We start from the raw sequence: 22043 nt of genomic DNA, 5'->3' as shown, positions 1-22043 counted from the left end.
GCAGGGATAAATGATGGGAACTGTCCCAAGGCTGGACAAAATTTCTCTTCTCAGGCCTGAGAAGTCCAGCCAAGGAGAGAGGAAAAGCCTGCCTGAAAGAGGTGTACGATCAAAGCAGTAATCAAATTTCAGTCTAAGGAGAGAAGCTGAGGAGATTTTCAAAGTATATATAAAGATATAGAGAGAAACATAGATTTAGATATAGATATAGTGTAACACGAGGCTGGTGGGTTGGAGAAAGACACACGACACAGGATCCTCTTGGGCTCAGACCAACAGCCACAATTTATTGTTCCAAGCTCCCTTTGATAGTGAGTTTGAATTTCCCAGCCTTGGGAAGCCTGCTGGTTGGGAATCTGTGCCCTGCCCAGATCTCTGGCCAGTGCTGTGTCTGCATCCAGGGCTTGGATGAGGTTGCTTGAGCTCTTTGCTCCCCATGGCACTTCTAGAACAAGCCAGGTCAGCCCAGTTGGGTCTGTTATGGTCAGACTCCTTATGTCCAGCTGTAAACCAGCTGGACCTTGCTACATCTCCTCCCTTGGTTTTGATTAAAATGCCAATTGTTTGCTGTTATCCCATTTGCAAGGGCCCTTTTGCAGATGGGGTAACAGCAGACAGCATGGGTTGAATTTGAAGGAGGTTTTGTCCAACTTCATCCTCCTCAGCCAGTGATGTGTCCCATGTAGCCCTGGAGTTGCAGCACTCACTGCCAGGAGCTGTCAGGCCAGATCACAATCTTCTAGGCTAGCATGGGACAGGTTAACTGCTTATGGGTACAAATTACAGCTTAGCACTGAAACAAGGAAACATTCAACTTTGAAAAATGGGAGAAAAAACAATGAACAGAAAAACAGTTTGTAAACAGAAAAACCACACTGTGAACAGAACAACAGTTTGTAAACAAATAGAACCCTTCAGTGAACTGTCACTTGCAGAGTCCCAGATCCTCATGAGGTGGGTGAAGAAGCTGTTTCTGTCCCTGTTCCACACACGGCTCCACAGCGTCTGCTGAGGGCCCTCAGGAGAATGCTGCTCGTGCACCTGGACAGGACCTAAGGCAGGACGGACACGTCTGGCAGGTACCCAAAGCCTTCCACTGTCCTTGCAAAGCACTTGGCAGGGCTGTACTGTCAGCAAACACCATTCCAATTGCTCTTGTGTCACAGACACAAGATCATTCTTGAAGGAGCTCTAGCATTCAATTGTAAACACCTGGGACAGCATTTGATAAATAACTGTGCAATTAGTTCAAAGACAGTGGATGTCATCTTTTTTGGTCGATGAGGTAGAAACATTCATTCTGGAATGTGCAAAGGATCAGGCCAGTGTGTATTCCACTGTCCAGTAATACCAGTAGGATGAAAATTAACAATGAGAATAAACACAGTGATACACACCTCTGGGCATGTCCTGTGGACTTGTCTGTTTGTGCTAGCTTGCTCTACTGTTTGGAGAGCAGCTTTTGCCTCTGGGGTTCATTTTCTGGGGGAAGTTCATTCAGAGTCACCCTTTAGGAGGTCAACTAAAGGTGCTCATTGAGAGTTGGTCAGTCCTAGGTAAGGCCTGACCCAGCTGATGGTACCCAGGAGTTTTTGTGCATCGTTTAGAGTTAGAATTTTGGTTGAAAATGGAATTGTTTGTGGCTGTATAGTCTGGTCCATTATTTTGAGTTCCAAATATTTCCAGGCTGGTTGCTGCTGCACTTTCTCTGGTGCTACCTGCAGCCCAAATGTTTTTAATGCTTGCAACAGGCTTGGCTGAATCAGGGAGAGTTCTTTTTTGGTTTGGGTTGCAATCAAAATGTCATCCATGTCATGGGAACAGTATGCCCCTGGGAATGGTTCTCTCACTGATGAGAGTACCTGAGCAGCACAGCCCTGACAGACTGTGGGGCTGTTTCCCCTGTTTTGGGAAAGTACTTTCCATTGAGAACCTTGCACTGGTGCAGTGTTATTGACAGAAGGCAGGGTAAAGGCAAACTTTGGGGTGTCCTCTGGGTGCAATGGAAGAGTGAACAAACAGTCCTTTAAGTCCACAGTCAGGATGTCCCAGGAGGCAGGAATCACTGCAGGAGATGGCAGACCAGGCTGCAACGTGCCCGTTCTCTCCATCACAGAATGGATTTTTCTCAGCTCATGGAGTAACCTCCACTATCCAGATTTCTTTTTTATAACAAATACTGGGGTGTTCCAAGGGCTCATAGATGGCTCTATGTGTCCTTGAACCAGTTGTTCCTGTACCAGGGTTCTTAGGGCATCTAGTTTCTCCTTTTTAAGGACCACTGTGGTCCCCACCCAGGCTGAGCAGTGAGCCATTTTAGAGCCAGGGTGGGACACTTTACACCCTCTAATGCAGTGGCCCCTGTCAAAAATCCGCTCCCACCTCAGCCCACTCCAGAGCCAGAGAACTCTAGGGAAGGGCTTCCCATCTGGGAGTGTCAGATAGGATTGATTCCTCCCATTTAGACTGAAAAAGTGACATTTTGTGCTGCTCTGGCCAAACAATGCCAATTTTGTTTGACCAGTGGGCAGGGTCAGCACCAAAGGCACAGACACCCCCTGAAGGAATCAGTGTCATTTCCTACAGTTCAAAGCAGCAAAGGAGCACAAAAGGAGCAGCTCAGCAATGTCCCCAAGCATCACTACCAAAGATTGCCCGCAGTGATGAAGAAAGATCCATCACCAGTTGCCCTCACACTTTCCCATCACCCACACCCACACATCAGCTGGGGGAAGCTGTCACAGCCAAGGACTGCAGAGCCACTCCCGGGCACTGGGAATTCCTGCAGGTGCCTCCAGCCACAGCTGAGGCTCCAGCCTGGCTGTGAGAGGGCCCAGCTTTGACAGAGCTGAATAAACAAACTGACAGCACTTCTAGTGCAGGAACATCTGGTTTCATCCTCCTCTTGGATCCCTCCCAAAGCCTGGCCAGGGCCCAAGGAGGAACCAAGGGAGTTGCCTTTGACCATACAGCCCCAGACAAGGCCAGATGTCAGATTTCATGGCCTTGTCTGGCTTCTAAATACAGAAAGATCATGACCTGTTTCACTAAGGAGTGGATACATCTAGTACAAGGCTAATGACCATGCATTTTTTGTTAAGGAGCAGATACAAAGATACCCTTTGGTTGGAAGGTTCATCCAGAGGTCACCTTTGGCTCAGGGCCCGCTGTTCAGGCCTCACTCAGGCCTCTTGTCCAGGCCTGGCTCTTCAGGGTTTAGTGCTGGGCTTGACAGTGCTGGCTTAACACTTGCACTTGATGAGCTCAGAGGTCTTTTCCAACAGGAAGGATTCTGTATTTCCATGATTTTATCTGCTGCATTCAGTCAGGTCCATGTTAGCAGCATTACTTTGGTCAAAAAGTTCCCTCTTGCTCAGCTCTTGTGGCCTAAGGCTTCGGCTCCTTCAGCTCCTGGTGCAAAGCTGCTCATGCTGAACGAGACGACTCCGAGAGAAGAACACAGTTCATGCAATTCCTTCTGGGACACTGAGAGGGCAGGGTGTGCAAACAGGAGCATTGTTTGCTGTGGCCTCCTCTCTGCCCTTCACGCCTTTCAGCACTCACAAACAGCCCAGAGCTTTCTCCAAGAGTGCAATGGAGCAGCTGCTCCTGCTCCCAGCTCTGGCTCCTCCCAGGCTCTAACCTTGCCTGGTTTTGTCCCTCTTGCTGTGCCCTCTGTTCCCCTGGGCTCAGTGGCTGCTGCCCAGGACTGTGGAAGTGGCACAGATCCAGTGGTGGAGACCCTCCTTTCTCTGCCCTTGGAGCTGCCTGCTCACAGCAGCCTTTTCCATCTGGAAGCTGCACATGGAGAGGGAGTCCTCACCTCTGTTCCTTGCACAAAGCCCAGGGCTGCAGAGCTGGGCCGGGCACAAGTGGGGCAGCACAGCAAACAGGGAGCTGCCAGTCCCTTCCAGCCCTGTGTGCTCAGAGTTTGGGCCCTGGAGCTGCAGGTGGGCAAAGGCAGCTGCTTCTGCTCCCTGTGTGTGTGCCCGTGTTGAGCAGTGCTGCTCCATCAGTCTGTGCCCAGCACCGGGGAAAAGCCTCAGCCCTGCAGGGCCAGGAGCTGCCGGGCTGTGCCTGAGCAGCTCAGCCAGCGAGAAGGGAGCTGCTCCACACGGGAACCAGCAGCAAAGGACACTCCTTTCTTAGGAAAGTTTTTCTATTAAAAAAAAAAGAAAGAAAAAAAGAAGACAGAAAAGAAAAAATGAGAACGATAAAAACAAATCCCGAATCTACAGTGAAAAATACTTAGTAACTTTGGATAAAGAGATAACTGATCTTTTTTAAATGAGATCTCAGTTATTTACTTTGTAAATGTGTTGATGGCATGGATCCATCCTACTAACCTCAGCAGCCTTTTAAATAGATTTTGCAGTTTGTTTCCAGTATTATTTTAAATTGTGGTAGAAAGAATAGGAAATTGCTGTGCCCCACCAGATCTAAGCAGGACTGGGAATCTAAATTTTGTCAAACCCCAAATCCTTTAGAAGATGACCTTTCTTCTCACTCCCTGAAGGAGCTGCACATTCCCTTGGAAGTTTTCAGAGTTTTTTAAAGACACAAAGTCCCACTTACAGCTTGTTGCTCTGGTTTCGAGGTGCAGAAGGGCAATTAATTCTTCATCCATCAGCTCCAGACTGCACTGCCTTAGGAACACCATCCACTCCCCAGGTTTTGCTCAGTTGTGGCACTCCTAGAGGAGGAAGAAAGGGCAATTGCACAATTCCAGCCAAAATAGAAGGAAGTGTGGGACAGACAAAACATCCTGTGAAGATCCAGGTGTTCAGCTGGGACTGTGGAGTGTTTGGGTTCTTGCCAATTGGATGTGGATCCCTACCTGCAATCTCTGGGCCAGCAGGAGAGTCTCACTCAGCTGCCAAAGCAGAAAGCTCAGGCGCTGTGCTCAGAAGGGGCTGGTGTGCTGCAAAGCTGTCAGAGCAATGTGAGGGCAGAGCGAGCCCAGCCGTGCCCAGGGCTGAGCCCAGCAGAGCCCTGGAAGAGCCCCAAGCAGCCTCAGCACCCGCAGAGCCCGGCTGCAAGGACAGAAACCAGAAACTGCCCGTCAGCTGAAGGCTCCTGTGCCCTTGTCCCAGCCGCCCGCAGTGCCCAGGCCGTGCTGGCCGTGCTCAGAGCTGGGCCCAAACCTCCCCATCACTGCTGCCCTTGGGGGCAGAGCAGGAGGGCAGCACATGTGCCCAGCCTGCAGCCAGCCATGCCACATCCAGCCCCTCAGCAGCTGCCCAGAGTCAAAAAGCAGCTGGACAGCCCAGGGAAGGATTTGTTGCCTCCAGCCCAGCAAAGGGAGGAACCTTTGGTGCCCGGCCAGGCCGTGCCATGCCCGGATCTGGGAGCATCTCCCTGGCTGTGGACTCACCTGCAGATTGGGCATGGAGCGTGTCTCTGAAGAAGGTACCAAAATCAAACTCCATCATCTTCAGCTGCTGCTGACCAGGTGGAGGAAGAGATTGTCATCCCTGAGGTTGTCCTTGGTGTCTCCAGCAGCAGCCCCACCTGACAGAGCTTCTCCAGGGCCTCCTCCTTCCCTGGGGGCCAGAGCAGGCTGTCACTGTTCTGCCCAGGGCCCCAGCCATCAGGGAAGAAGGACAACCAAAACTAGGCTGCATGGTGGCCACCAGTGCTTGCTGGAGCAGGTCTCCAGCTAAGCTCCAGCACAGACGTTCCCATCTGATGATCCCTGCTCAGAGCTACAGGCAGGACAAAAACAGTCTGCTCTTCTTTAGCACTGATTGCCATGAGATGTGTGGAGCTGTTACCTGCCAGGTTTTGGATCCAATTGTGCACATGGACCTCTCCCATCTTCTAGGGCAGATGAACGCCCTGCAGCCAAGGATCATTGAAGAGGTCTTCTAAGGATGGCCTGTCCAAGGGTTGCATGGACAAACACCTCTTAATGACATCCTGGCACTCTGAAGAGACAAACCAGAATCCACCAGTCAGCTGGAGAAGAATCCTGTCTACTCTGGCTCCCCATTCCCACGCCCAGGCCATGCTGGGTCTGACCAGAGCTGTGCCTAAACTTCCTGATGCATTATCTGTTTGGAGGAGGGCAGCAGATCAGGACATGTGCCCCCTCCCCAGCAGCTGCCAGAGCAGGGTGCTCATGAGGCTGCTGCTGTCTCCCAGCACTGGTATTCCCCTGTGCCCAGAGATGAGGATCCACCTGGAGAGAGCCATCGTGGGAACAAGATGCGGCCCCAGATGATCTGCTGGCCCCTCCTGAACGGGTGCTTCCCCACGACCAGGTGGTACAGCAGGAGGCCCAGGGACCAGATCGTTGCTGCCTCGCCGTGGTAGCGCTGCTGGTAGATCCACTCTGGTGGGCTGTAGGACAGGGTTCCTGTGGAACACAGACACAGTTCATCAGGGGATGCTGCTACTCCTAGAGCCTGGCCCCAGCATCCCTGGGCATGTGGGCGCTGGCCCCCTCCCACCCCCAGACAAAAGCAACTTGGCTCAAGACATCATGCTGCTCCCAGCAGCAAGAGGGGGAAGGCCCGGTGCTACAGCCAGGCTGGGCCAGGAGATGCCCAGGAACATCCCCTGAGGGGGCTCACCTGCAAACTGGGTGTAGGCTGTGTCTTGGAGGAAGGCACCACAGCCAAAGTCGATCAATTTGAGCTCTCTGGTGGCCAGGTCGAGCAGGATGTTCTCAGACTTGATGTCCCTGTGCAGGACCCCGCAGCTGGTGCAGTGCCGCACGGCCTCCAGCACCTGGCGGAACAGCGCCCGCGCCTCCTCCTCCGGCAGGAATCTCCGCTCCGCCAGGAAAGCCGACAGGTCCTGGCACCGCTCCGGACGCTCCAGCACCAACAAGAAGCTGTCGGGGAGCTCAAGCCACTCCAGGAGCTGAATGACACCAGCACAGCCAGCGGACACCTTGTCCAGCAGCACGATCTCCAGGGGCGCACGGGCGCCGTTGGGCTGCGGGAGGAGCACGATGCCGTCAGTGGGGCTGAGGCCGTGCCGGGGCTCTGGGAGCCCTCAGCCAGCCCCCGCTGCTCTGGGCGCCCCGCTCAGCCCAGGCCCGCTCTGCCTGCACGGCTCCCGGCGGCTCCCACCCTGCCGGGCCCCGGCTCCTCGCCGCCCGCCACGGCCCGGCTTCTGCCGCTGGCCCCGCTCACTCACCAGCTCGCCCCAGAGCCGGATGCGATCCCGCGGCACGCATTTGATGGCCACCTGCGAGCAAGGGACAGCAGCGGGCTAAGCTCACCGACCGCCCCGCTGCGGTCCGATCTTCTCCTCCTGCTCCGCCCTCCTCGTTCTCCTCCGCCTCCTCCTCCGCCCGCCCCCGGCCCCGCCGCTCACCGGGGCGCCGTCCGACACTCGTGTCCCCGAGTAGACGCTGCCGAATCCTCCGCGCCCCAGCAGCGAACCCAGCCGGTACCGGTCCTGCAGGGCCTCCTGCGCCTTCCCTGCGGGCGACACGCGGCCGTCAGCGCTCGGCCCGGGGCCAGACACGGCCCCCGAGCGCCCCCCGAGCGGCCCGGGCCGGGCATCCCCACCCGCGCCGGGCCCCGGCGGTTCGGGGCCGGCGGCTGCGCTGCCGAGCGGCGGAGCTCGGGCCGGGGAAGCCGCAGCGGAGGCGGCGGGAGCGGCCGCGCCGCGTGTGTCCTCCGCGGGGCCCGGGAGGAGGCGGCGCCGGGCTCGGGGTCGGCACCGGGGCCGAGGCCGTGCCCGGCCCAGGCGCAGCCAAAGGGTGGCGATGCCGCCCCAGCCCCAGGCACTGATCCCGGCCCAACAGCGCCACCGCCAGCACGGCCAGAGCCGGGCCCAGGCGAGACCGCGGGGGGACGCCCGGGGACGGGAACGGGGCAGCCCCGCCCGGGGCCGGGGGCGGGCCGGGGGCATGGCCCGGCCTGGCAGGGGGAGAGGGAAAGGCCGAGACGGGGACACCGAGAGGGGCTGGGGAGACCGGGAAAGGGACACCAGGAGAGAGTGCAGGAATGTGGAAGAGGGAGAGGAGGAACGAGATATGAGGAGGGTCGCAGAGTTCGGAGATTCCGAAAAGTCGCTGCCGCCGCTGCTGCTGCTGCCGCCGAAGCCCCGGGGCCGTTTGTCCGCGTGTCCGTTCCACGGCCGAGCCCCGCGCGCCCCGGGGGCAGCCCCTGAGCCTGTCCAAACACGGGAACTTGGCCCTGTGCAGCCCAGACCCAGAGTCCGGACTCCTGCGCGGTGCCAGAGGAATCCCCTCGCTTGCTGCTCTGCATTGTCCCTGCTCAGGCTCACACACTGCCGGGGCACATTCCCTGCCTGCAGGATTCGTGCCCGACCCAAGCACTACACTTATGTCTCCAGCACTGCTTGACAACAAAAACAGAGGAAGGCAAACTGTGTGTACAGCCCATGGTATTTTAGAGTGTCTAAAACCCACTAAGTCACCGATCTTCGAGGTGAGATCCCTTTGGAATTAATGGCATGGAAAAGTAGTGCAACATGGAAAAGGGAAGCATAGAAAGAAATAGAGGAAAACATCTCGGTTTGTTTCTTTCATTTTCATTTCCCTTCTGGAAAGCTGTTTCAGTTTTCCAGCAATCTTCTCCACTGTCCCAGCTGCTCTTTCCAAGAACCTTTCATGGAGAACGAGGTCCAGCTTCTGTCACAAGATGTGCCAGCAACTCCAGCTTCTCTTGGATTTCCATCCTGTGAGTGCAGCACGACTTTTCCAGCAATGCAGGACAAATGTCTGGAGAACTTTACCATTTCTCTGTCCTTTTCCCTGTGGACTGGGCAGTTGTGCCATTGGTAAGGTTTGCATTGTTGCTGTTCTAAGCCAAGAAAACAGGAGGTGGTACCAGGCATAGCTGGGGAATGCAAGGCTGAGTGAATTCAGAGAAAGAATCTCCCTGACACTGTGTGAGCTCCCCGGGCTGGGCTCAGCTTCCTGCTGGGACTCTGCACAGGGCTGAGCTGCAGCTGGGATCAGCAGCAGCTGCAAATACCTCTGGGCATTCCCATTTTCTGCTGCTCAGAGCAAGCAATGAAGCGAGTGAAGAAGTTGAGGTTTGTCTTCCTCCTGGTGGTTTTTTTTTTCATTTTATTTGACACTCCAGAGGTCAATTTCTGTGATGGCCTCTGTAAGTTGATTTGATTTCAGCAGCAGCAGCACCAGGGCTGTGTTGGAGCTCTGCAATTGTGGCCTGTGTGGCTTTAATTCCCCTCAACTCAGTGCCCAGGGACTTGGGAGCATTTCAATCTCTTCTTATTGTGGTGCCTGCCACAAAAATCCTGAGTTCACTTTGTTACAAAAGCAGAGTGGGTAGCAATGGTGGAAAAAGGCAATTGCAGTTGAGCTGCTCAAATTCACTTGGCAGCCAGAAGGGTGCAAGAGCAGGCGTCATCTCCAATTGCCGAGGCAAAGGCAAGAGCAGCCTGCTGCTGTCACCTGAGGGTGAGTCAAAGAGCGCTGCACAGAGCGCTGGAAGCCGAGCCTTTCTTTCTCTGGAGGCTGCTGAGGGCAGCCCAGGCGGGCCCTGGGCAGTCAGGGCTGTGTGTGGGTGATGGCTGCTGCAGTGCAGAGTCCAGCTGGAAAAGGCCCTTGGCAGGCGAGGCAGGAGCAGGCGGGAAGGGGCCGGCGCTGCTGCTGCTCCTGGCCGGGAGCCGCGGCTGGGCCGGGCCGGCGCCCGCTGCGCTGCGGCTGCTGCTGCTGCCAGAGCCGGGCGGGACTCGGGGACAGCGAATGGACACGGGGGGACAGCAAAGGCCTGCGGGGCTGCGGGGATGTTGGCGCTGGGGCCAGCGGCAGCACAGAGCTGCAGCCGCGATTAACCCCGAGGGGAGCGCTGGGGAAAGGCTCCATTTCAGCCTTTCTTGACTGGTGGCTGTGAAGGGAGCGAAATAAAAGGAGAACAAGCAGGGTCCGACCCCTTCTCCTTTGGGAGGAGCCGCGCGCCTGGGGCTGAGAGGCTGTGAGGGGATGTGAGGGGATGTGAGGGGCAATGTGGGGTTGTGCTGGGCCATGAGGAGCCTCAGCCCTGACAGGACGGGTGTCCCACCATGTCCCCAGGGCAGGGCAGCCATGAGGGGCCACAAACAGATGTGGTGGCAAAGCAGGCTGGAGGCACCTCTGGGAGAGGAGGAGACCCTTCCTCAGCTCCAAACCACACCAAATCCACCATTAATGGCACTTTCCATCTTTAGAATCCACTGACAACTTGAAATAGACTGTACAGATTAATCCCAGTGGGAGGAGGAGGTAATGTTCCCAGTGAGTGACATCCAGCCATTGGTGATAATGTCTAGGATTTAATAGTCTTAACAATTAGAAGTAATACTAATAAATGCAAAAAATAATAATAAAAAATAAACCCTCAAATCCAAGCACCTCACCAAAATTTTTCTACACCACATTTTTCTTTATTATCAAAAGGTTCATGAAAACAAATCCTGTTAATTATCTCCACCTCACATCTTCCCCACCACAGAAACAAGGCCCTTTGCAGTGTTTCATACAAGCTAAAATTCACAGCTGGAGGGAAGAACAGGGTGGCACCACCAATTTCCATGTCCAACCCAGCAGGCCAACTCCAAAGTGGAGGGAATAAAATGGAATGGGGGCAGGGCCTGGTCAGATGTTTCTCTAAAGGATGGCAAAAGCACCTCCAATTGAACAGGAAGGGAAAAGAAATCCCTATGAAGCACCCTGTGTGTTCAGAGACTCAGCTGGGAGGAGCTGGACATGGACAGAGGCATCTGGAACAGTTCTTTCCTCAGGCTGAGCTTTCCAGCCTGGCCCTGAAGTCAATCAAGTGCTTTCCCAGAGGATTCCAGGGTTGCCAACCACCCTTCAAGAGGTGGCTCACAGGAGCACAGAACCCTTTTCAAGATTCTGAGCAGAAAAAAGGGCAAGAGATGCCCAATTTGGAGCTCTGTTTAAAAACCTGGAAAATAAAAATCAATTGAACTCTGAAGCCCAGCTGTGGGCCCTGCAATCTCAGATCCCAGGCAAAACTGGAAAGGCTTTTTACAAGAACCGACACTGAAGAGCTAACAGATGAATGTGTGTGACATTTGGAGAGGCTTCCAATTTTCTACAGTGTTCCTTGAAGTGTTGAACTTGATTTTGTCTTTGCCTCCTCTTGCACTAGAGGAGCCTCATTTCCCCAGGCAGGAAGGCAAAGCTCATTGCTGGCCCTGGCTGGAGCTGTCCCTGCAGCATTTCCATCCCTGCCGAGGCCTCTTCCCTCAGGGTCCCCAGCAGCAGCTGCTGCAGCAGCACATGGAAGCTGCAGATGGAGCTGCTGCCCAGCCCAGCCTGAGCTGCACAAGGATCCTGCTGACAGGAACCCCAAGATCCCCTCCCAGGGGCCCTGCAAACACTTGCCCATCTCTTCTGTCTGCTCCATGCAGACCCTGCAGGGAACATCCTGCCTCTCCTCTGGGGCAAGGCCAGCACCCCAAATTCACACTCCAAATGCCGGATTCTGGCCCCTTTCTGCATCTGTGAGATGGGGCTACAGCATTATCCAGACAAACTCACTGTACTTCAGCCTGCAGCCTGCAAACCCAGCCCTTGCACAGTGGGTTTACAAGGACCACAAGTAGTAGACCAAACAGAATTAATTTTCAACTGTTACCCTTCACCCTCCATGGTAGATTCTTCTATTCTTTACCATGAGACACATTTTCAATTAGACTGCAAGCACTGGGCCTGATGCCTGCAGTAACAGAACAAACCAAAACCAGCCAGATGTCCTTAGGAAAACTGAAAGACATAATAAATAGTAAATGTATTTTTTCTATTCAAAAGGTTTTTCAGGTAAACAGAACACATACAAGATATGGGAAATTCACACTATGTGAGTGTTTTCAAAATGGGCAAGCAGAGGCTATATTTTGAGGAAAGGTTAATTCTACTACTAAACTGACTAGTTGAAGATCAGTTGAACTTACCATTTCAAACCTGTCCATGGTGACTGCTCAGGGGCTTTGCCAGCCCCTCGTGGCCTCTGAGGAGCAACTGGAGAGCAAGAGCTGGCACGGAGCAGGCAGGACATGTGGGTGCAGTGGAGATGCAGCACCTGAGGACAGCTTTTTGTTGTGCTACCTAGGAATTTTTGAATAAAAACTCTCTTAAACCTCAACTCCCTTGCAAGTTTCCCTTCTTTCCCGGTGGGATTCAGGTGCCTGGAGCAATGTGAGGGGCAGCGGGCCCAGCGTGGCCGAGAGCTGAGCCCAGCAGAGCCCTGGCAGAGCCCAGAGCAGCCTCAGCACCCCCAGAGCCCGGCTGGAAGGAGGCACTTGGAGCAGCAAGCGGCAGCAGCCCGGCCCTGGCTGCCTCTTCCTGGGACAGGACTCATCACCCCATCCCAGAGCCAAACTGGGCCCGGGCTGCTGCCCAGGGGAAGGGGGGCCCTGCTGTGGAATGCGCAGCCTGGGGGGATTTGGCCATCCCGAGTCTGTGCAGGAGCAGAGCAGTGAGAACTGTGCAGTGCTGGCGTCACTTCTGAGGATGCTCTGCCCTTCTGCCAGTGCTCCTGTGGCTCCTGGGGGAGCTCGCAGTGCTGCACCCTGTGGGCAGAGGGGCAGGGAGCCGGACTGCTCCACAGGCTCTGGACAGCCTTTAAATAATAAAGCAACCAAAAATCTTTGCAGTGTGTGACAGCTTCAGCCCAGAAACATGTTTCTGTTTGTAATAATAGATTAGTACTGAATAAAGAAATGAAATCTTTTAGATTAGTAGTGAATAAAGAAATGAATCTCAGTTTGTAATTGAGATGTATTTCATCCTTTTCCAAGGTTCTGGTGCTCTTCCTCCAGCGTAATTTCCTTTCCTCACCCACTCTGGCAGTTGAGCTGGTGGGGGCCAAAGGCCAGCCAGCTCCTGCTTACAATGAGTGAGGAATAAATTCAAGGCCATGGGTATCCTTCCTTTAAGTTAGGTCGAGTTAGAAACCTCTACCCAGAAGTCCCTGAGGTCGTTATGTTACTTAGCGTAAGTTCTGTTCCCCTATTGGCTACCTGTGTTCCTTATATGGTTCTGTTGCTAGAATGTTCCTTCCCTAATGTTATAAATATTGCTGTACCCTCCATTATTCTGGACTTCTGTTGGTTACCCCCATGGAGTTCTCCTGGATACTGCACACGGTTTTGGGGCACCGTCCCTATTTTCTTTTATCTGTTATTAAAGTGTTCTTTTTCTAGTGCCAACCTTTGTTCCTACTCCTAATTATTTCCTCTCCACCCTCTGCCCTGAAGTCAGGGCACCTAAAGGTTTGTTGCTGTTACCCTCACTACAACAACCCACTTTCTAATAGTTAGAAGGGAGTTAAGTGCGCCGGAAAAGGCAACAGCTCCTGTTTCAAACAGCAGCAGCCACCACTGCAGGGAACTTGAAATGGCCCCAGGCACATGTCTGCATTTGAAGGGTGAGCAGCTCTTGGGGACAGAGATCTCACACAACTTCTGAGGCTGTGAGAAACCCACAAGTGGCAAAGGATCATTGTGGGTCAACTCCTACTGAAATCCCATTCCCCCACAGCCTCCAAATGGGCAGGCAGGGCTGGGCTCTGGCAGGGTTCAGCTTTGAGTACCTTGTGCTCCCTGGCATGTGAGTGATCATCTGAACTCTGGTACTGATTGATTGGGGTATGGCCGCTGAAGGAGAAGGGGAAATCTCGGGAGACAGGAAAGTCTCTGCTTCTCCTTTCTTCCTCCACAACCCCCTCTGGGGCACAAACCTCAAAGAATTAATGATTTTAAAGAAGTCAAGGTTTTAGCTGAAGATAAGCTTTGCTGGAATTAATTAAATAGGTAGATAGGTTTTGCTACAATTAAAAGTTAATACTTAGTTGAAAGAAACTGAACTTGGGATAGCTATCCCAGATCTAAATAACTAATTGCTTGTCAACTTTATGTTTGTTTAGCTGTGATTATAATGAGAAACAGGGAATTTGATAAATAGATCTCAGGAACACAAGACAATTACAAACCTCCTGTATTCAGAAACCCATTGAATAGTCACGGAGACACGGAGCCCTACCAGGGGTTCATTTGTGACATTTGAATTGAAAAGGTAGAAAGGTCAAAACAAGGCAGACTCACTTTACTTCCTCTTTTTAGGGCCCCTCCCCATGGAAAGGACCACCAACCCATTTCAAGGAACAAACCACGCATGCTTAAGAGCTTTTTTGCTATTTACCGTTCAAAGCGGAGAATGGGAAGTAAGTGGGTTATGAATATGCATTTGTATTTTGGTATTCAACACTTCTGTAAATAAAAGGCTTTGTAATCACCTATGATTTTTGCAGTGCATGTTAGGGAGTGAACCCACGTGCTGCCCAGTGTCACAATAAACATGCACTTCCTAACTCTAAACAGTTAGAGAGTCTTTTGTCTGTCACAGTTGAGTATTGATACTAAGATCAATATCCGTATTTTTATATATCATCTGGTGGCCACGGCAGGACTCTGCTCTCTCTGGCCGAGGGGCAGCAGGGGTCCAGCACCCCTCGGGCACCCACCCAGAATTTTCTGGGGAGAGGGCTCCTGTGGCCTTACTGCCACTTGGGGGAAAGACCAGGATCCGCCAGAACTATGGACAAAAAGGTAAGTTCATAACTAAAAGAGGTACCTTTGAACAGGCGGTTTGGTAAGTCACGGAGACGCCCTGTGTGCAAGATACGCCTGAGTGGGTTCAGTTGTGAGCTCCGCCGAGTCTGCTATTTGTGGTCTGTGTTTCAGGTGGTGCCGGTGACAGCCCCAGGAGTCTGTGGTCTGTGTCCCAGGGCAGGGCAGCGGCGGCAGCAGGACAGCCACTTTTGTGGTGTTTCTGGAGCAGTGGTGGCTCCAGCTCAGTGTATGGTTTAACGTGCTTCAGTGGTTTGTAGTTTGGGGTGTTAGCTGCGAGTCTTTGGGGCATGGGGAGTTCATCTCGGGCTGTGGAAAACCGTAGTGGCAGCTCGTACACACCGGATGCATGTGTAGGGTGGATGAGTTTTTGTTTTGTGATTCTGAGTGCTTAGGCAGTAAAATAGTTACCAGTGTGCCATATGTGTTGTGGTTTGTGAGGGTTTGTGTTGCAGGTGTTTTTGTGTGTTTTGAAGTGTGCTAACAGCCTATGGTATGTGTTCTGGGATTTGTGTATGCTTAAAGTTGAGAGAATTTTGAAACCCCCGCCTGATCAGCGGAGGGATATCTGTATTTGTGCCTGGGAGAGCAGAAGGATTTAGAGTGCTTGTGTTGTGCCTGGAGTGTGTGCCACGGGGAATTAGGTTGTGTGTGAGTTTTGGCCATGTGTGTGTGTTGGCAGGGTGATTTTGACTTACTTGGATTACTGGGGATGGGACTAGGGGTTCCAAACACCATGGATTCAGAAGTATTAATGAACAAATTGACAGTAATTGGCAGTGATATGATTCAATTGCAACAACATTTACAATCTTCCTTATTGGCATTAGGTACCAGCCAGTGGAAGTTGTCTAAAATATTACCAGAATGGGAAAATACAGAAGAGCAAGAATTGGTATTTAATACCTTAGGTACAGCTAGTGAGAACATTTCTTTGGCACTTGAGTGTACGCAGGCACAGCCACAGTTATGGATGCAATCAGTAGCAGCTTCAGTCATCAGGGACGGGGGAGAAGGCTGTCTGCTGAAATCCGTCAAGTTGTTTGGGATAATGCCTCAGATCTGGAAATGGAACTCCAATCTTGGTGGGTTTTAGTTAATTTTACTTGTAATCCTGTGACAAGTATGGTAGCAGCTTTTGTTCTAACTATATATGAGGCATCAGTGAGCTTGATACATCCAGTCACTGCTTTAGGGCTAAATCATGAGGCGACCATACCATATCCTTCTGAACACAGGATGTGGGCATGGAAAGTTGAAGGAAGGTGGTGAACTGTTGAGCTGCTCATGGGTTTGGGGTCTTAAAAGGCCAAGAGCATTTTCTGGTTATTACAAATTGTTTATTATATAAATGCATCAGTCTCGAAAGCAAGAGTTCTAAGCATGCGGTCTTATTAAAGGTTATAAAGCTTAAAGTCCCAGTGGGGTGTAACAGCAATTGACAGAGAGTCCCGACCATGGGAGGAGAACAAACTGACCGGCCCTGTGGTCCCGGCCACAGGGAGAGGCAGATGGACAAGGGGTTCCGGCCACAAGGAAAGGCAGATGGACAAAGGGTCCTGGCCACAGGGAGAGGCAGATGGACAGGGGGTCCCAGCCACAGGGGAAAGACAGATGGACAAAGGGTCCTGGCCACAGGGAGAGGCAGATGGACAAGGGGTTCCGGCCACAAGGAAAGGCAGATGGACAGGGGGTCCCGGCCACAAGGAAAGACAGATTCCCAGCCCAGAGCCCCATCCGTCCCATTCCCGAGCAGCACTTCCTGCAGCTGCAGCAGAAACAGCAAAGCCGCTGCCGCAGCAGCAGCAGCAGCCACAGCTGCACCCCCCAGGCAGCAGCAGCAGAGAGGCAGAAGCAGCCCCCAAGCAATGCAAGACCTGACAAAGTCCTGACAACGGCTCCTGGCCACGGCTCCCTGGCAAAGCCCCGTTCTCTCTTGCAGTTGATGGCAGGAGGATGGATCGATCATCAGAGAACTGATGAGTCAATACCATTGCCCCAAAAACAGGGGATTTTTATCCATAAACCATAAATGCATATTCATGTCCCTATCTATAGATTGGCCAAACAATTAAGAACACAATGCTAAAACATCCTCTCTACATTAATCTAAACCTAATTTTGAAAGTATGTAAAACTACAAAAAACTTTGAAGGTTGGTATCAATCCTTACACAGAAGCCTATGCATATAGCATATCTATTAATGTAAAAAAGGCTCTATCATACAGTATATCTATTAATGTAAAAGGTTCTATCTCATTCACATAAAAATTGTGCCTGCTGTATCTAGTACTGTGAACAATGTTCTAAAATGTTTTTGTTATGTTTAAAGCTAAACTACCAGGCCTTAGGGCTCTGGGCTCTGTGTTAGCTAGCAAATTCTTAAGGCACTTCAAGTCTGCTTATTTAAAACTAAAGTCTAAACATATACTTCATATTTACGTGGTGTAACATATTTTAGTTTCTCTAAAGGCTTCAATTCAATCCCTGCATCTTTCTCTCTCCCTGGGGAACCCAGGGGGGGCATGAACTCCAACAGCAAACCATTAACTAGAACCCTGTTCAATGAGGGAGCAGTTGGGGTTTATATGTGAGGGTAATGCAGGTGATGATAAAGATACTTGTTAGCAGACAGAGCAAAACATTTGTCACTTTGAAATGCATCCCATTAATCAAACCACCCTGCCTGTGTACACAGGACAAGGTTGTGTCTGCCTTAGGACAGCATGCCCCGCTGTAATGGTGGATGAGATCACTGTGAATGAAACTCAGTTTAACTTGTGCATTTGTGACTTTGTTAAAATTGAAGGATGTGAGTTCTCCTATCAGGCACTTGTCCTATCACACCAACCTATAAAGGCAAACTTGACTACTGTTCAAGAAATATTGTCTGTGCCTATAGGGACAAACTTTGGTTGCACAATTATTGAAACACAATGAATTAAAAGACGTTCTTAAAGAAATTAAAGATGAAGCAAAGAGAACTTTGATTACAATATATCATGACACAGACACTATAGAGAGTATTTAAAAGGTTGGAAGAAGGCCCATCCCATCACTGCTGGCATGTGCTTTTTGGGTGGTCACCATCCGCAACCAGTCTGCTCAATACCTTGGTTCATCCAATTATTGTTTTTCTTATTTTAGTTGGTATAAGTTTGATTCTGTCTGTCATGATACTTGTTTGGAATTGAAGAATGCTGAAGTGAGTAGCAGCTTTAACTTCAATATCAAAAGCACATGGTATGGTTTTAAGGGACACCTACCGCACAGCTTTGCTAATGAAGAACAATCTGTATATTAGTAAAAGAATTTACTAACCTTGAAGAAGGAGTGGGGAAATGAATCATGATTTTAAAGAGTTAAGATTTTAGCTAAGGGTTAGAAGCAATTTATATTGATCAAGGTGTAAGTTAGATAAGTAAATGGTAGGTTAATGATTATTAGATGCCTAAGCTAGAGCTAATTGTTATATTGCTTGCTATTATGAGCTTGTTTATAGTAGGAAGTGCAGTAAGTGAACCATTATAAGAACAGATTGAAACCAGGTAGAACAATGGCCAGCACCTGGGCTTTCTATCAATCAATCACCAAGCAGGGGGCCTTGGATCGTGCCAGAGGATCACAGAGACCTGATGAAGACTTTCCTGACTTCATCCTTTGCGACCACTGACCCAATTCAAGAGAACTGCACAAGCATGAAGGACTAATAGCCTCATTTTAATACTGAATGGGAATGAGAGGTGCTGGGGTTATGCATATGTATCGTATGTAAGATCTTGGGAAATAAATAGAGGGCAAAGAACCTTGTTCGGGGCAGTCATGCCTTTCAGAGATGATTCCTGTGCTGCCTGCTGGTGAATAAACATACCACTTTGTAAATTTAATTAGTTAGAGAGTCTTTGTCTGTGATCGTATAGGTTTTTAATGATTCACCCACAAAAAAACCCTAAACACAGAGACTCCCCCGGGATATTTGGGGCGAGATCCCCCTCCCCGGGCACCTGCGGGATTGGGGGCGATGCTCCCCGGCCGTGCTGCGAGTTCAGGGAGCGCTGGAGCCGCCTCTGCCTCCTCTGCCCTTCTCCTCCTGCTCCCTGCTGCCGCTCCGCCTCTTCCTCCCTCCCTCCTCCTCCTCCCCCGTTCCCAGCCCCAACTGTGGGGGCGGGGTCAGGGAAAGGGCGGGAACTGTCAGGGGAAAGGGGCGGGGTCAAGGGAACACACGGTCCTAAAAGGGCCTGGTTTGGCCTAAAATAACACAAATGGGTCTAAAATTGTCTAAAGGCGACTAAAATCCACCCTAACATCGATCAGACTTGGCCTCAAATCATCCAAAAGGGCCTAACATCCACCCTAAATCCACATGCTTTAGCCTAAAATGAGCCAAATGCAGTTAAAAATCATCCAAAGGACTATAACATCCCACCAAAGCAGCGTAAAACTGCACAAACTGGTTTTAAGTCTTCTTTAAATGGCCTCTATTCACACTTAAATCTCTCAAGTGGGCGTAAATCCCAACCATAAAGTACCTAGGTTTGCCGAAAGTCACCCAAAGGGGCCTGAAGTCCACCCTAAAATGCAACAGATTTGGCTTAAAATCAGCCAAACAGGCCTAAAATCTCTGGGACCAGGACCGAGACCGAGACCAAGATCAGCACCAGAACCAGCACGAGCACCAAGACTGAGACCAACACTGGACCTGAAACCAGCACCAAGATTGGCGATGCTCTGGGACAGGCACTGAGACCAGGACTGGGACCAGAACCAACACCAGAACCGACACTGCCACTGCTGCAGGACAGGGGCTGGAACTGGGACAAGAACTGACACCAGAACAGGGACTGGCACCGCACTGGCACCGGGACTGGGACTGAGATCGACACCGAAACCAGCACAAGAATTGGCACTGGGACCAAGACTGAGACCAAGACCGACACCGGAACCAGCACCAAGACTGGCACCGCCCAGGGACTGGGACTGAGACTGGGATTGGCACTGGGAGCACTCTGGGACCAAGACCAGCACTGGTACCGGCACTGGAACCGGGACCGTGCTGAGACCGAGACTGAGACTGGCACAGCTCTGGGAATGAGACTGAGACTGAGGCCGGAACCGGGATGAGGACTGGACCCAGAATTGCTCGGGGATTGGCTTCAAGATCGCTCCGAGACTGCTGCCTTCGCTTCAGAGTTCTGGTCGTAGCCCCGTTCAGGACTGGGCGGGACTGGGAGAGACCCCTTGGGGGAGACGGGACTGCCTCAGCTCACATCGTTCCAGTGCAGCCATCCAGGGCAATATGATCCCAGTCTGTATGATCCCAGTCTCTATGGTTCTGATCCGGATGGTCCCAGCCTGTGAAATCCCAGTCCATTTGATCCCAGCCTGTGAAATCCCAGTCCATGTGATCTCAGTCTGTACAGTCCCACTTTTTACAACCCCAGTCCATGTGATCCCAACCCATACAATCCCAGTCTACAAGGTCCCAGTCTGCAGGATCCCAATCTGGATGCTCCTGCATGGCACACACTCCAAGGGTGTGGAATTCCAGTTTCCAGCAAGGAAAAGATCTTCCTGCCTTTGAATCCTGCATTATTAGGATTTGAAAGTAGGGATGGAGTTGGGGAACTCAAGAAGCTCTTCCCGCCCTGGGGGCACTCGCACGGCTTCCCTTACTGGTGCCTCTGTTGGTGTCTGGTCAACTGAGAGCTCCTGGAGAAGCTCTTCCCGCACTGGAGGCATTTGTAGGGCCTCTCCCCAGTGTGGATGCGCCGGTGGATGATGAGGGTGGAGTTGTGCTTGAAACCCTTCCTGCAGTAGGGGCAGCGGAAGGGCCTCTCCTCCGTGTGAATCCACTGGTGCCAGAGGAGATAAGAGCTGGTGGGAAACCTCTTCCTACATTTGGAACACTCATAGGGCCTCTCCCCAGTGTGGATCTTTTGGTGGCAGATCAGGTGGGCACGGTGCCTGAAGCTCTTCCCACATTCCCCACACTCATGGGGCCTCTCGCCAGTGTGGATCTTTTGGTGGCTGATCAGGTTGGAGCTCTGACTGAAGCTCTTCCCACATTCACCACACTCGTAGGGCCTCTCCCCAGTGTGGGTCCTCTGATGGCAGATCAGGTGTGTCTTCTGGCTGAAGCTCATCCCACATTCCTCACACTCATGTGGCCTCTCCCCAGTGTGGATGCGTCGGTGCCTGTCGAGGTTGCCATTGTGCCTAAAGCCCTTCCCACACTCGGGGCAGCGGAAGGGCCTCTCCTCCGTGTGTGTGCGCTGGTGCAGGAGGAGACTGGAGCTGGTCTGGAACCTCTTCCTGCATTTATCACACTCGTAGGGCCTCTCCCCAGTGTGGATGCGCCCGTGCCTGATGAGGGTGGAGTTCTGTGTGAATCCCTTCCCGCAGTCGGGGCAGCGGAAGGTCCTCTCCTCTGAGTGAATCTGCTGATGTACGAGGAGCTGAGTGCTGGTCAAAAATCCCTTCCCACACTCAGAACACTTGTAGGGCCTATCCTCAGTGTGGATCTTTTGGTGGAAGTTTAGGTCACTTCTCTGCCTGAAGCTCTTCCCACACTCCTCACACTTGAAGGGTCGCTCCCCAGTGTGGATCCTCTGGTGACGGATCAGGTGGGAGCGCTGCCTGAAGCTCTTCCCACACTCCCCACACTCATGGGGCCTCTCCCCAGTGTGTACGTGACGGTGCCGGATCAGGCTGGAGCTGTTCTGAAACCTCTTCCCACATTCCCCACACTCGTAGGGCCGTTCGTCTGTGTGGATCCTCTGGTGGCGGAGCAGGTGGCACCGCCAGATGAAGCTCTTCTCACACCCAAAGCACTTGTGGGGCTTCTCCCCATCAGGAAGCTGCTCATGGACCACCAGCTCTGAGCTCTGGCTCCATCTCTGGCCGCCTTTGTCCTCCCTGCTCTCCATGCTCAGCTCCTTGTCTGCGGGAGGAAGGACAAGGAGAGGATGGGATTTGTCTTCCTGCCAGAGGGAAGGGGAAGGAGATCGCCCATCTGCTCGGTCCCTGCCCTCCCCAGGCTGGGAGTGCCAGGATCCTGAAAAGCTCCCCCCTCTTCTGTCTCCCCACTTAGGGATACTGGGAGTGACTGGGCTCATACTGGGAGTGTCGAGGAAACTGGAACTACACGGGGGGGGGGAACTGGGGTCATACTGGGAGCAGCCACTTCCAGCACCGGCACCCCCAAACCCTTTCCCGCCCATCCCGTCCCTCCAGCCCCAGCACCCCCCGCCGGGGTCCCAGCAATCCCAGGGGTCCCCCCATCTCGAGACCCCCACTTTGCGGTTCTGGGGCTCTCCTCTCTCTGGGGTCCAGCTCAGGGAAGCCGCGGCTCTCCCGGGGCTCCCCAAACCCGGTGTCCCCCCGGCCCCGCCGCTCCCGCGCGCTTCCCACGTGGCCCCGGCAGAGCTCGGAGGGCCCGGCCCGGGAAGCCCAACCC

The 22043-nt window shown here is 52.4% G+C and overlaps 2 protein-coding genes and 1 long non-coding RNA gene across 5 annotated transcripts in view; all 3 read right to left on the bottom strand.

Moving 5' to 3' along the window:
* Positions 1 to 271: 271 nt before the first annotated feature.
* Positions 272 to 6344, bottom strand: LOC134562688 (uncharacterized). 2 transcript variants are annotated; one of them, XR_010083242.1, is made up of 5 exons: positions 6182 to 6344; positions 5775 to 5927; positions 5375 to 5543; positions 4576 to 4693; positions 272 to 4159 (listed from the first exon to the last, which is right to left on the bottom strand). It is a non-coding gene; the product is annotated as an uncharacterized LOC134562688 (long non-coding RNA). The 2 variants fall into 2 exon arrangements; XR_010083241.1 differs by having other exon boundaries at positions 5375 to 5927.
* Positions 6345 to 6474: 130 nt separating this feature from the next.
* Positions 6475 to 8449, bottom strand: LOC134562685 (serine/threonine-protein kinase pim-1-like). The gene is made up of 3 exons (XM_063420191.1): positions 7327 to 8449; positions 7147 to 7197; positions 6475 to 6942 (listed from the first exon to the last, which is right to left on the bottom strand). Exons 1-3 carry the CDS (start codon positions 7867 to 7869, stop codon positions 6475 to 6477), a joined length of 1062 nt encoding a protein of 353 aa, XP_063276261.1. The 5' UTR covers positions 7870 to 8449.
* Positions 8450 to 17654: 9205 nt separating this feature from the next.
* LOC134562709 (zinc finger protein 420-like) overlaps positions 17655 to 22043 on the bottom strand; it is a 230724-nt gene continuing 226335 nt past the window's right edge. The window contains exon 3 of one of the 2 annotated variants that reach the window (XM_063420227.1): positions 17655 to 21397. In XM_063420227.1, coding sequence (XP_063276297.1) covers positions 20257 to 21397 — 1141 coding nt within the window. In that variant the 3' untranslated portion in view covers positions 17655 to 20256. Of the gene's footprint in view, positions 21528 to 22043 lie in introns of both variants that reach the window. The other variant, XM_063420228.1, reaches the window with a different exon arrangement.

Source organism: Prinia subflava, chromosome 30 (genome assembly GCF_021018805.1).
Source record: "Prinia subflava isolate CZ2003 ecotype Zambia chromosome 30, Cam_Psub_1.2, whole genome shotgun sequence".
In the NCBI taxonomy this organism is placed as follows: Eukaryota; Metazoa; Chordata; class Aves; order Passeriformes; family Cisticolidae; genus Prinia; species Prinia subflava.
This window is presented reverse-complemented; position numbering and strand designations above follow the sequence as displayed.

What these genes read in the sequence shown, in the direction of transcription:
- LOC134562685 (XM_063420191.1), bottom strand. Translation starts at nt 7,869, where the DNA reads ATGCCCCCGGCCCGCCCCCGGCCCCGGGCGGGGCTGCCCCGTTCCCGT. An exon ending in GAGTGTCGGACGGCGCCCCG is followed by an intron (nt 7,198 to 7,326) that starts GTGAGCGGCGGG and finishes CCTTGCTCGCAG; the next exon opens with GTGGCCATCAAATGCGTGCC. An exon ending in TCCGGCTCTGGGGCGAGCTG is followed by an intron (nt 6,943 to 7,146) that starts GTGAGTGAGCGG and finishes CTCCTCCCGCAG; the next exon opens with CCCAACGGCGCCCGTGCGCC.